Raw genomic sequence first — 14,519 nt, 5'->3', positions numbered from 1 at the left:
GCTTTTTCATTTTGTTGATGGTTTTCTTTGCTGTGCAAAACCTTTTTAGTTTGATGTAGTCCCATTTGTTTATTTTTTCTTTTGTTTCCCTTGCTAGAGGTGATATGTCAGAAAAAATATTGCTTGTGAGAAATGTCCAAGATTTTACTGCCTATGTTTTCTTTTAGGGTTTTTATGGTTTTGACTCTAATATTTAAGTCTTTAACCCATTTTGATTTTATTTTCTTTTTCTTTATTTTATCTTTTCCCACCCACCCACCCACCCAACCTCCCCTGCCTTCCTTCTGAGGTTCGACAGTCAGCCTGTTCCGTGCTTCTATGTCTCTGGTTCTATTTTGTTCATCAGTTGAATTTATTCTTGTATATGATGTAAGAAGGTGTCTAGTTTCATTTTTATGAATGTATCTGTCCAATTTTTCCAACACCGTTTATTGAATAGACTGTCGTTACCTCATTGTATGTTTTTGCCTCTTTTGTCAAATATTAATTGACTATTAAGGCATAGGTTTATTTATGGGTTCTCTATTCTGTTCCATTGATTGATATGCCTGTTTTTATACCAGTATCATGCTGTTTTGATTACTATGGCCTTACGTAGTTTGGTATCAGGTAGTGTGATTTCTCCAACTTTGTTCTTGTTTCTCAAGATTGCTGAGGCTATTCGGGGTCTTTTGTGGTTCCATATAAATTTTTTGTTTTAGTTCTGTGAAATAGCCATTAAATGTAACTTCATAGGAATTGCTTTGAATCTATAGATTGCTTTGGGTAGTATGGACATTTTAATGATGTTACTTCTTCCTATCCATGAACACAGTATATGCTTCCACTTATTTGTATCTTCTTCAGTTTCCTTCTCCAGTGTCTTATAATTTTCTGAGTATAGGCCTTTTGTATCCTTGGTTAAACTTATTCCTGGCTATTCTTTTTTAATGCAGTTGAAAATGAGCTTGTTTTCTTAGTTTCCCTTTCTGATAGTTCATTATCTATATACTAGAGGCCCGGTGCACGAAATTCATGCACGGGGGGAGCGGGGGGAGAGGTGTCCCTCAGCCCAGCCTGCACTCTCTCCAATTTGGAACCCCTCCAGGGATGTCCGGCTGCCCCCTCGAGGGATGTCCTGTGGGATCGGGCCTAAATGGGCAGTTGGACATCCCTCTCACAATCCAGGACTGCTGGCTCCCAACTGCTCGCCTGCCTGCCTTCCTGATTGCCCCTAACCGCTTCTTCCTGCCAGCCTGATCACCCCCTAACCACTTCCCTGCCAGCCTGATTGATGTCTAACTGCTCCCCTGCTAGCCTGTGTGCCCCCAACTTCCCTCCTGTGCCGGCCTGGTCACCCCTAACTGCCCTCCCCTGTAGGCTTGATCGCCCCCAACTGCCCTCCCTTGAGGGCTCGGTCCCTCCCAACTTCCCTCCCCTGCTGGCCATCTTGTGGCGGCCATCTTGTGGCCACATGGGGGCAGGATCTTTGACCACATGGGGGCAGCCATCTTGTGTGTTGGAGTGATGGTCAATCTGCATATTACTCTTTTATTAGATAGGATAGAGGCCTGGTGCATGGGTGGGGGCTGGCTGGTTTGCCCTGAAGAGTGTCCCAGATCAGGCTGGGGGCTCCCTTGGGGCATGGGGCGGCCTGGGTGAGGGGCCTGTGGTGGTTTGCAGGCCAGCCATGCCCCCTGGCGACCCAAGCAGAGGCCCTGGTATCTGGGATTTATTTATCTTCTACAATTGAAACTTTGTAGTCTGAAGCAGAGCCAGCCATTTCTGTTGGGGTTTATTTATCTTCTATAATTGAAACTTTGTAGCCTTAAGTGGAGGCCTGGGCCGGCCAGGGTGTGCGGAAAGCTTGGCTTCCTCCATCGCTGGGGAAACCCAAGCCTCCCTCCTGCTCTATCCCTGGCTGCAGCCATCTTGGTTGGGTTAATTTGCATACCCACTCCTGATTGGCTTGTGGGCGTGGCCTGTGGGTGGAGTGGAGTGATGGTTAATTTGCATATTACTCTTTTAGTAGATAGATATAAACAGGGAATATGCTAATTAGCTGGGCGTCACCACCACTCAGGAGGAGGCTGCATCACAACCGCTCAGGAGGAGCTGCGTGCGCAGATGGGCGGGAGGGGACTGCATGCTGCCCCCATCCCCAGTGGGCCTCGGGGAGGCTGGGGCTGGGGACGGGCTGGAGCAGAGCCACAACACAGTAGCGCCTGCCTCCACCCCAGCAGACACAACGCGGTGGCCAACGCTGAGCGGGTCAGGCGTGGGTCCTGGCCTCCAGCGGGGTGCCTCCTTGCATGGTGGAAGGTGGGGCGCTTCCTCACACGATTTCAAACGCACGCTGGGCCTCTAGTCTATATTAATAAAAGGCCCATGGCCATGACGCTGCCAAAGAAGCAGTGGCTCTCTCGGCAGGCAGGGCAAGGCAGTGAGCTACTCGAGGCGATGGGTGGGGCAGCCAGCTGAGGCAAGCAGAAGTGAGCTACTCGCTGGACCTCTAGTTGGTTTATTAAAATGCAACTGATTTTTGGATATTTATTTTGTAATCTACTGAATTCATTAATCAGTTCTAGTAGTTTTTTCACATCTTTAGGTTTCTCTATATACAATATCATGCCATATATAAATATTGACAGTTTTTCTTCTTTCTTTCTGGTTTGTTTAAAAATATATTTGTATCTAATATACACTGAGTGGCCAGATTATTATGATCTCTGAACACATAATAATCTGGCCACTCAGTGTATATCCTATATAATAAAAGGCCAATATGCAAATTGTCCCCTTGACCAGGAGTTCGACCAGCAGGCAGGCTGGCCAACCGCCCATGTCCCCTCCCCCTGGCCAGGCTGGCCGGACCCCACCCTTGCATGAATTCATGCACTGGGCCTCCAATATATATGTATATATATTGGAGGCATAATAATCTGAGTGACCAGATTATTATGCGTTCAGAGATCATAATAATCTGGCCACTCAGTGTATATTCCCTCTATGTGATGCAAGGCTCAGTAGCAGTCCAGTGGATCTCTTCTTGCCTCCAAGGACTTTTACCTTGAACTCTTTATTTGTTGTTGTTTGTTTTTGTTCACATAGAACCACATTAGCTAAATTTAGAAAGAAGGAAAGACAGGGTTAGAGTTAGGGTTTAGGGCTAGGAAGTGAGAGAAATTGATCAAGATGATTTGAGATTTGATATCATTATTATCAACATTTGCCTAGTTGTAGTAATATAGAATGTCGTTGTGTCTTATTGAGAACATGGCGGTTTTTTTCTCTCTCCAAATGTTAGTGTGTGATTCATAAAAGTCGAGTTGTTTTTTAACGTCTTAAAGAAGAAAATGAAAGTAAAACATAAAAATAGTTACTCTAAATGAATTGTTTATACATTTGTCATTAGAAAACTATTTTTAGTTGAATAGTAGTTTGTGTCATGGTAGTTATTGTAGTTTATATTATTTGTAACCTGTTGTGGTTTTGAATGTTGCTCTTAAGACTGTATTTAGTGACCACTAGGTTTTAATTGCTCGGAAATTTCAGAGAATGTAAAAAAGTTTTGGTTAAGCCTAGGAAATACCCATTCTTGCTTCCCTTAAAATTGGCATCAGTGATTACTTAATGAAAGCAGAATGCTTTGAAAACATGCTCTTTAAAGTATAGCTGTTACTAAAATACTATAATAACTAGTATGTAAGTAATAGCTACTTTTTTTGTTGTAGAAACTCTCTGTAAGGGGAAAACTGCAAAATCCTTAAGAAAAATATAGTATAAAAAAATCACCGGTAAATGGAAGATTTTTAAACAATGGAATGTGGATGAGAAATAGAAAGGCACGTGTAGTTTTGACATGGTTCTATTTATTTAAATTCCTTGTTTCCTAGGACTTTGCAGATTTGGTTGTTTTCTCTCTTTTGACAAACTAATTATTTTTTAAAATATCATTTGTATACCTCTACAGTTTGCAACTAGTTTCTCTTTTTAAAATGGTATGCCAAACCCATTTTAATGCAACAGAAAGCTTATAGATTTGAGTTCTGCAATGTCAGGAAACAAACAGTGTGTGTACTAATTTCTAAATTACTAGCTGGGCTTCTAAATGTCCGTGTTTTTCATATAGCAGAGGCAATCCATAAAGAGCAATTGTATTGTTGATGTTTCACTGAACATTGCATTGTTTAGTACTGTTTGTCTCTGCATTATTCAATATTACTATATGCTGTAATCTCTGGACCAGCTGAGAGCTACCGGCAAGCATAGACTTCCAAGCAGGAGCCAAAGTAAGCAATGGGGAATGAAGCTGCTATAAAATTTTGTTGACAGTATATGCAAAATACCTTTTGAAAATTGTACATAATAAATGGGAAAGTAGGTAACACTTCATTTTTTATAAAGTCCTTTCTACACCTATCTTTCAAAAGTTTGCTTATACTTGGTGAACAAAGTAGGCATTTAAAATGGTGTGGTGTGGAAATAATTTTAAAATAACAGTTTAAATAAACACTTTCATATTTCATTTTTCTGTAAATGTTAGGAATTTTTTAAAGTCTATTACAACAACTAAATATATTTTTGGTCATTTCTAATGGAAGGAGCTATATGACTAAGAGACATGAATGATACCATGGTTGTTTATTCTGACCAAACTTTATGCCAAATTTTAGTCAGCAAATAAACTATTTAGAATTTGCTGACTACCTAACTGTTAACTTACTTTAATAAGCAAGGACAAGTTTAGCCTACAATTTTTGAAAATAGAAAAGGGGTAAAGAACATGGCTTCTGCAATCCAAAAAAAGAAAAAAAACTCACCATAGCCTGGGTAATTGAAAGAGTTTGTTTTTGTAAAATGTGCAATTGAAATACTAATTTTAAAGGAGGGTGGGAGTATGGGCTGCCTCAAATATTAACATTGAAATTAAAGATGAGATTTAAGCCCAGCCTAGGTGGCTCAGTGGTTGAGCATTGACCTATGAGAATCAATTCACGGTTCGATTTCCTGTCAGGGCACATGCCCAGGTTGCGGGCTCGATCCCCGGTGCAGGGCATGCAGGAGGCAAGTGATCAGTGATTGTCTTTAATCATTGATGTTTCTATCTCTTTTTCCCCCTCTAAAATCAATAAAAATATATTTTAAAAAGAAAGATAAGATTTAAGTTATTAACTATTTATTGTTCATTTACTATGGATAAGATAAAACCCAGGGAGTCTTAAGAATTTAGGATGATATGATTGTTGTGCTGAACATTGAATGTAGTTCTGAGTGTCGTCATATTTGGGAGTAAAACTATTTTTAAAATAGATTTTACGGTTCTTTTGATTCAATCAAAGGGAATGTGCAAGTTCAGCAGAGAAAGCTTTTCAGTATTATTTCTTAGATCTATATTATTTTCTCATTCTGACCTTGGGGAAATGGAAGAACAACACCATAGCATTGTATATGACTTAGCTCAACTACCCTATACTGTGACCTATGACCTAATACATCATTTGTAAGTCCTTAATAATAATGATAATCACAGTCATAAAACTATACTTACTGACCTTTCATGAGATATTCATATCTGTCATCTCACTTAAGCCTCTTGATTAGTTTTTCTATCAAAACCACTACACTGATTATATATACACATATTATAACATAAAAATGGTATATATGTATGCTTCCAGGTTATTTGTAATTGATGGCTTTTATCCCCTACTATGTGTTAGGCTCTCTGGTATGCGATTTCCATATATTATCTCATTTACTCATCCCACTAACATAAAATAGGTAACTGTATTTCCATATTAATGAGACCTCACTAGAGAGGTAGGAAATGGACATTTGAGAGTAGTAAGGAAGATGCTGGTCTAGGTGGAGAGAGAGTGATACTCTAAGATGCTTTTTGATGTGACCAGAGTGGTCAGGAAAGCTGATTTTGTGTAGAAAAATGGAGATTGTGTAAATGCTGATGAGTTCACTTTAGACATGTTGAGCTTAAGGAAGGAAAGCAGATTTTATAGAATGTGGGTTTTAAACAATGGAATGTGTTTTTCATATAGCAGAAGGAATCCATAAAGAGCAATTGTAATGTTGGTGTTTCACTGAACATTTGCATTACTATATGAAAAACATAGCCAACAGTGGTAAGATTTTTGTTTTTGTTTTGTTTTTTGCCTTGAATCTTATAGATACTTGTTAGGCATTTTTTAATGTTAATAACATTTCAACATTGATTGTTGATTGTGTTTGTGAAGAAATATAATGAGGTGTTAATGTCTTGAATAATTAGATAAATTTTGGGAGGATTTCATGGTTTGTGAACATTATAGCTACCATGCCCTGTGTAGGTAAAATAAATAAATGTATATGTCTAAAATATGTTTTTATTAATTTCAAAAAGAAGAAGGGAGAGGGAGAGAGAGAGAGAAACATAACAATGATGAGAATCATCAACTGGCTGCAATCCAGGCATGTGCCCAACTGGGAATTGATCTGTGACCTCCTGGTTCATGGGTTGATGCTCAACCACTGCTCCGCACTGGCTGAGTGGTAAAGTATATTTTTTAAGCAAATTGAGAGATCGCATGAAATCTCTCTTAAATTTTTAAATTATTTAATATACAAGCCAAACTTTTGTTTTGTAAGAAAAAAATAGAGTATAGAAATTAAAACAAAGGGAAAAAATCAATAGTCCTACTAGGTTGGTTATATTCTGATTTTTTTTTTTTTCTGTGTGTTGTTTCTTTCAGAAATATGGCTATACACACCTTTCTGCAGGAGAACTTCTTCGTGATGAAAGGAAAAACCCAGATTCACAGTATGGTGAACTCATTGAAAAGTACATTAAAGATGGAAAGATCGTGCCAGTTGAGATAACCATCAGTTTGATAAAGAGGGTGAGAAATGTGAATGCCAACCAACTTAAATAAGCAAGGAAATGATAAATTAAATCTGTCTTTTCTTTGAGTAATGAAAATATTCAGAGTATTGAATTTTGTTGTTGTTGTTAATCCTCACCCGACGATATTTTTCCCCATTTACTTTTAGAGAGTGTGGAAGGGAGGGAGGAAGGGAGACGAGAGAGAGAGAGAGAGAGAGAGAGAGAGAGAGAGAGAGAGAGAGAGAGAGAGAGAGAGACATCATTGTGAGAGACACACATAGATTGGCTGCCTCCCACATGTGCCCCTCTTGGGTAAAACTTCTGAATGTCCCAGATAGTTAGTGTTTGCTTCTTTGTTTTATCATAGCATCCTTTTATATCTCATCATAGAACTTAGCACATTTAATTACATTTTGTTATCCACTGAACTTTGAGCTCCCCAGGGGCCATGACCTTGCTTTTCATGTTCCCTGATAGTTGGCCTCAAATGTGTGTTGAGTGAGTAGAATTTTGATGTACCATAATTGGGGTAGAAATGCTATAATAGAAGTCCAAAAGAATTGTGTGGAAGTGTTATGAATATTGGAGAAGTTAGATGCTGGGATAAAGGAATCGATCAGATAAAGGAATCAGGGGTCTTGACAACGTGAGCACTTAAGGGACTAGATATTGGTTTGCTTTGAAAAAGAGGTTCCTCGGGAGTTTGACCAAATCATTCATCTGAGCTTATTATCCCATGGGGATTAGTAGTGGTAAGGATTTGGAGATCAGAGATCTGCATCTCCCATTCACATATCCACATTCTCCTACCTAAATTCAGACTTTGGAAGGGGATGGTGTGGTGTTCTGCTGTCGCTCTGAATGTATTGTGTTTTTTTTTGCTACCTGTGTTTCGGGGTAGCCAGTGACATTTAGGTTTAATTAGTTGCCGTTTAAAAAAAGAGAATATTAACTCCTATACTAATCATTAATGCTAGCAGTCTCTTTATATTTTTCCAAGGATCTTTGCAATTGGACTTGAATTATTGCAGAGAATCTGAGTGCCTTTAGATGCAGCATACTTCTCACCACAGCAAAATGACTTGGGAAGGGGAAGGGGAAGGCTGGATAGGGTCTCTAGTGGCTGAAGCAAAGATACTGATTAATACTTATTTTTCTCTTTATGCTGTGAGTGTGTATGTGAAAATAATACATGCTTACTTTAGAACATTTAGAAACTACATACAAATTGTATGTGAATGTGCATAAAATGGGGGAAGGGTACATACCCATAATTCCACTAACTCGAGGCAACCATGTTAATACTGATTGGATCATTTTCTTTTAAAAAGTATATATTTCTATTGATTTTTCTAGAGAGAAAGGAAGGGAGAAGGAGAGAGAGAGAAACATTCATGTGAGAGGGAAACATCAGTTGGCTGCCTTCTGCACATCCTCGTACTGAGGATCGATCCTGCAACATGGGCATGTGCCCTGACCTGGAATCAGACCAATGACCTCCTGGTGCATGGCATGACCAACTGAGCCACACTAGCCAGGGCGGATCATTTTCTTTAAGTCTCTTTTTGTCTGTGCATCCTTCATGCTTTATTTATGATTTAAGGAATAATAAAAGAAACACCAATATATCCACTACCCTCCTTAAGAAATTGTTAATGTAGTATTGACCCTAAAACTTCCTTTTCTTTTAGGAAATGGATCAGATAATGGGTGCCAATGCTCAGAAGAATAAATTCTTGATTGATGGGTTTCCAAGAAATGAAGACAACCTTCAAGGTTGGAATAAGACCATGGATGGGAAGGCAGATGTATCTTTCGTTCTGTTTTTTGATTGTGATAATGAGGTAATGAACATCTTCATCTGCCCACATGGGCTTTAAACAACTTGATTCAATGATTAGAAAATGCAGTCACTGTTTACTTATATTACATTTTATATTGGCAGTAGTATTTTTTTGAATTGGAACATTGGATGGGCAGAATAGCATTGTCTTGCTGTTTGAGTGTTAAACACTTTTGGGCATCAGCAACCTTGTGGGCCTAAAATTTGCTTTATTTTTTAAATAATAAGATTTTGTTTTGCTTTGTTTTTAAGTAAAAATTGACTTGTATAATAATGTTAGGTAATGAAGCTGCCCTATTACTTCTGAGTTATGCACTATTATCAGAGAGTGTATCTTGCCTTAGGATGGCTATTTATTGGAAAAGAAACACATATTTCTGGGAATTTGGGAAAACTTTCTATTTTAAGGCAACATTTAAGATAGCCTGATTTGTGTTCATAGTGTAAAATGATCTTGGAAAAAAAAGCAGGAAAGCATTCTTTTTCTTTCTGGCACTTCCAATAGCATACTTAGATATACCTTTGACTAACTGAGTTAATTTCTTGGACTCATTTAATTAAAAGGCCTGGCTATTTCACACCTGTAAACTCCATTAAATTAATGTCAGCAGCCTGAAAGAATAAGAATCTGAAGTATTGCTTTGAAGGAAGTTGGCTGGTTGAATTGCAAATGTGCTCTGGTGGAGGGACTTGCTGAAGCCTTTGAGTTGTTTTAAAATGTAACTCTCTTCTTCCAACCCCCAAAAATATGTTTTCACTTATTCTTCAAAGTTAACTTTAGAATGTTACCACAGCTTTATAACTAAGGAATGTTTATTCATGATTAACAAGGGATACTTTATTCAAATGCAAATATGTTGATTCTTCAATATTAGGGTATTTATGGAATTACTGAAAAATAAGCAAAAATAGAACAAAGTCAGAGGCATGTAATTCATACCTAATAAGTTAATAATGTATCCTAGATGGACCCATACATACATAGATCTTCTTTTTATTGCGGTTTGAAAAAAAAAATCCACAGGAAAAACTGAGTCATGAATGAATCTTATTATGCTCTGTACTTACTTAATCTAGTTTATATAAATTGAACCACATGTTTAAATTTAAAAGGACTTTACATGTTGATTAATGAATTAGACACATTCAGTTTAATGCAGGTTTTTTTTAACTCTTCAAACTTTATTTTCTTTTCAGGTTAAAAGAATGACAAATTCATATCTTGCTTTTTTATAATAACTTTGTATTTATTTCTCTTTTTAGATCTGTATTGAACGATGTCTTGAGAGGGGAAAGAGTAGTGGTAGGAGTGATGACAACAGAGAGAGCTTGGAAAAGAGGTACTTTGCAGTTTTTATACAATAAGCCACCTCAATCTCAGTTTGAAACTTGAATAGCAGGTTAAATACTTGCCTCATTTTGGTCCAGAAAAAGAAAATGTCATGCCTAACTATGTGAAATGGCTTATCTAAGAAGATGCTAAGGCAGTCAGTTGGGTCAGATCCAGTGTTCTCCTCTGAGCTATCCTATAACCTGGCGGAGAATGGATGAATACTTAGAACCTTGCAATATTTGCCTTTTTTTTTTCCTTTCAGAATTCAAACCTATCTTCAGTCGACAAAGCCAGTTATTGACTTATATGAAGAAATGGGAAAAGTCAAGAAAATAGATGCTTCTAAATCTGTTGATGAAGTGAGTATCCCGATCCTGCCTTAAAAAGAAAAAAAGTCAAGTAAAAATGTGATGGAGGACATAGGCAGGAGAAAAAACATAGTATGACAAAAAAATTAGTAGTATGACAGAACAGTTTGCTTTTCAAGACACTGGAGATTAAATGAAAAATTAGGCTTTTGCCGAAACCGGTTTGGCTCAGTGGATAGAGCGTCGGCCTGCGGACTCAAGGGTCCCAGGTTCGATTCCGGTCGGGGGGCATGTACCTTGGTTGCGGGCACATCCCCAGTGGGGGGTGTGCAGGAGGCAGCTGATCGATGTTTCTCTCTCATCGATGTTTCTAACTCTCTATCCCTCTCTCTTCCTCTCTGTGGAAAATCAATAAAATATATTTTTTAAAAAAAAGAAAAATTAGGCTTTTTCTCCTTTTTGAATAGAGTCTAAAATGGGTTTTACAACTTCAGAGTTGTTCTTCATAGAAGTTGGTGGTTTATTAATTCCAAACTTCATTTCTCAAACACTGGAAAATTGGCATTTGAGACTATGATTTGGACCATGAGCATTAAAAAAAGTCTATAACATGAATTGCAGGTTATCTAGCTCAGGAGCCGCAGGCTGCCTTCATTTCTTCTGTCACAGAGCACAGAGCTCCAGGGGGCAGCAGGAGCAGGGAAAGTGGGGATAAATGGTGATGGACAGAGACTTGAGTTGGGGTGGTTAATGCACAATACAGTGTACAGATGATGTGTTGTAGAATTTAGCACCTAAACCTGTATAATTTTGTTAACCGAGTCACCCCAATAAATTTAATAAAAAGGGGAAAAAAATAAAAACATGTAGCTCCAGAGGTGCATGGTGTCCGTCCGTGGCTCAGTACTGCTCTCTTCCTTCATAAGTCAGCTGTCTTCTCTCAGCTGTGGTTCGAAAGCCCTCAGTGCCCAGCAACTATTTCTAGTGCTTTTTAATTCACCCAGTCTTCCCCTGATTACCTGAATCTTCTTCCTCTGGACCTTTCTTTGTTATTGTATAGTCATTTTTGTTTTTTGTTTTTTTTATCTATTGACACTTTTTGTAGTGGTGAGGTAATATATCAGAAAACTTTAGTGTTTTAGAATCAGAACTAGGAAGAGAAGCCACGTCCATTTTATCAATTTTTGGTAGCCGATTAAGAAGTTTTATTTTGTCCTAAAATTGAATGCAACATATTCATAGTTTTATATGTATTATTTTTTAAATATATTTTTATTGATTTCAGAGAGAGGAAGGGAGAGGGAGAGAGAGAGAGAGAGACATCAGTGATGAGAGAGAATCATCAACCAGCTACCTCCTGCACACCCCACACTGGGGATCGAGCCTGCAACCCAGGCATGTGCCCCGACCGGGAATTGAACCCGGGAACCCTTCAGTCTGCAGGCCGATGCTCTATCCACTGAGCCAAACCGGCCAGGGCTTATATGTATTATTTATGATATTATATTACTGTCTAAAGTAAAATAAAACTAAGAAATCATAATGTGTTTTTTAATTATCTACTTTGGAAATTAATATAAAATTGATATACTTTTAAGCCATATGGTATTTTAACAATATCTGCTTTTAAAATTACTATCTTTTTCCTTTGCAGGTTTTTGATGAAGTTGTGAAGATTTTTGACAAAGAAGGCTAACTAAACCTGAAAGCATCCTTGAAATCATGCTTGAATATTGCTTTGATAGCTGCTATCACAGTCCCTTTTTAAGGCAATTTTAATCTTTCATAATTACATCATAATTAGTGGCCAGAAAGTATATATAGTAAGACAAATTAAATTTTTTATTTCAATTTTTTTTTTTTTTCGTCACGAGTAGACAGTGAATTCGGGTCTAACTTTGTCTTAGCTATGGTGCTCACAAAACAAAGAAGGGCATTAGCTAGTTCTTTGTTTTTATTCGATAAGGATATCCCTTGTATAGTTTGTGCCTTCTGTGAGCAAAACTTTTTAGTATGTGTATATCCCTTTAGCGATTGCAACATGTCAGGATTAGGGATTCCTTACTTCCTCTTTTTCTTGCAGGTTTTAAATTTCCAACCTGTTAAGTGAATTTGTGGACCAAATTCCAAAGGAACTTTTTGTGTAGTTAGTTCTTGCACAATGTGTTTGGTAAACAAACTCATAAGATGAATTGCTAGAAGTGTTTTAGTATTTATCCAATAACTGACCATATCCTATAGAAAAGTAAGAAAACTTAGCTATGTTTTAGTTTTACTACAACTTATACAAAGTTGTATGACAGCATAGTCTGCTTCCAGGGATTGGGATGAGGGCACTGGGGGTTCAGAGCCTGGCAGAAGTGTCAGTTTTATTCTGACATAAATCTGAGGGTAAGGGGCAAGGGTCATATCTAATGACATGTGTTCCTTATGCTCTATTATATAGTGTTACTAATGATTAAATTGATCTCAACAAAATTCCTAGCAGTGAAACCTTGAAATGCATGTACTAGATTTATGGTAAAATGGTTTGGGTTTTTTTGTTTTGTTTTGGGTTTCTTTTCTAGACTAAATTTAAGGTTAGTATAAAGCAGAAGAAATCTAATGGTTAAATTTCCCATTTGTATTTTATTTCCTTGAATATTTTTTCATAGTTATTTGTTTAAGAAGATTTAAAAATCACTGCACTTTGGTCAGAAAAATAATAAATATATCTTATAAATGTTTGATTTCCTTTCTGGCTACTTTTATTCAGTAAATTATTTTTTGGCATCATGTTGAAGCATTGAAAGGTACAGAATAAAAAAGAAGGCTATAGAGTCCAAAGGAATTTTTCCTTAAATCTATTCTTCCTTTAAAAATCTCTGAGAAATTCATTTTCTCCATTCTTTTTTTCTGTCATCACCAATGCAAAGTGGTATCAAGGTTTTTATTATGAGACTTATTAAAATGTTTCTCATCTTCAGCACCTTTTTGACTTTGTATAATTAACATAATTAAAATTTGACTTTGTATAATTGTTAGTATAATTAAATCTTTATATTTAAAGCCATTGGAAATAGTGAGGACAATTTGTGGATATTCTTCTACAAGGGTGGGCAAAAGTAGGTTTCAAGTTCATATGGAAAAAGACATGCACATTATGATTATTACAACAGCTTTGTTAACTGTTTCATGTACTTACAATTGTAAACCTACTTTTGTCCACCACTCCTGTCTTGTAATAGATTTATTTATTTCTATGTGTATTATGAAATTCACTTATTAATGATGAACTTGCAACATACTTGCCATTATAACAACAAAGTATCCATAAGTACTATAACATATTAGCCACCAAAATTTGTATTGACATCTTGGTTTCTTGGAAGAGGTTGTAATGAATTCTTATCTAGTGATTCCATCCAGCCAGGACAGAGGGCTTTTATGGGTAATTTAATAAAATGGCTGTAGTATGAAGCAAGGGTGAAGACTTAAGATGTTGAATGTGTTCCTCTTCACATAAGTGAAGAAACCTATCAGATGGGGATCTAAATATTTATATTGGTGTTGTGAAAGTAACCTTAAACGTGTGGATTTTAAGGGGACTGCTGAGACTGCTTCCCTTCATCAAATACCTTTCTGTGGCATTTGAGAACAAAAACCAAGAAACATAATAATTACTAAACTAGGAAGCTTTTTTTGTTTGCTTAAGTAGAAAAACATGTCAGCAATATTGAGTTTAGTAGCTGATTGAGATACATCTAAATTCACTAGTTAGGTCATTCCATTTGTTAAAGACACAGTCACCAAGAAGTTTTTGACTTTTCTTGAAAGAACCCAGTAGAAGCCTTGTTATTTAAAAAAAAAAAAAATTAACATTACTTCCATTCAGTGATGTTGGATATATATGGATTATTTAGTAAATAATCCAAATAAATTTTGTGCTGTGGCCTTTGTTGTTTGCTGGTTCAGATTTCTGTTCTCACAAGCATATGGGAGACTTAACATGTGCATCCTCACATAGCAAAAGCAGAGTTGAGGATCCAGGAGAATTTTCTGCTCTGTGTATTATGTTTGTGTGTCTTGAATTAAGCAGAAAGCATTGCTATCCCATTCCTTCAAGAAGTAATCTGGATTGAGGCACAAGAAGCCTATTGCATTGCCAGCCTGCAGCGTTGATTCCTTGTCTCTTTGAGG

General features: G+C 37.1%; 1 protein-coding gene across 1 annotated transcript in view; it reads left to right on the top strand.

Moving 5' to 3' along the window:
* The window catches only part of CMPK1 (cytidine/uridine monophosphate kinase 1), a 38,730-nt gene extending 25,661 nt beyond the window's left edge, over positions 1-13,069 (top strand). Inside the window, exons 2-6 of the mRNA XM_008139340.3 lie at positions 6,726-6,872; positions 8,548-8,700; positions 9,963-10,039; positions 10,295-10,391; positions 11,995-13,069. Of these exons, the coding sequence (XP_008137562.2) occupies positions 6,726-6,872; positions 8,548-8,700; positions 9,963-10,039; positions 10,295-10,391; positions 11,995-12,036 (516 nt within the window). The 3' untranslated portion in view covers positions 12,037-13,069. The remainder of the gene's footprint in view (positions 1-6,725; positions 6,873-8,547; positions 8,701-9,962; positions 10,040-10,294; positions 10,392-11,994) is intronic.
* The last annotated feature ends 1,450 nt before the right edge of the window (positions 13,070-14,519 follow it).

Source organism: Eptesicus fuscus, chromosome 9 (assembly GCF_027574615.1).
Source record: "Eptesicus fuscus isolate TK198812 chromosome 9, DD_ASM_mEF_20220401, whole genome shotgun sequence".
Classification (NCBI taxonomy): Eukaryota; Metazoa; Chordata; class Mammalia; order Chiroptera; family Vespertilionidae; genus Eptesicus; species Eptesicus fuscus.
Note: the sequence above shows the minus strand (reverse complement) of the source record. Positions and strands in the feature narration are given on the sequence as shown.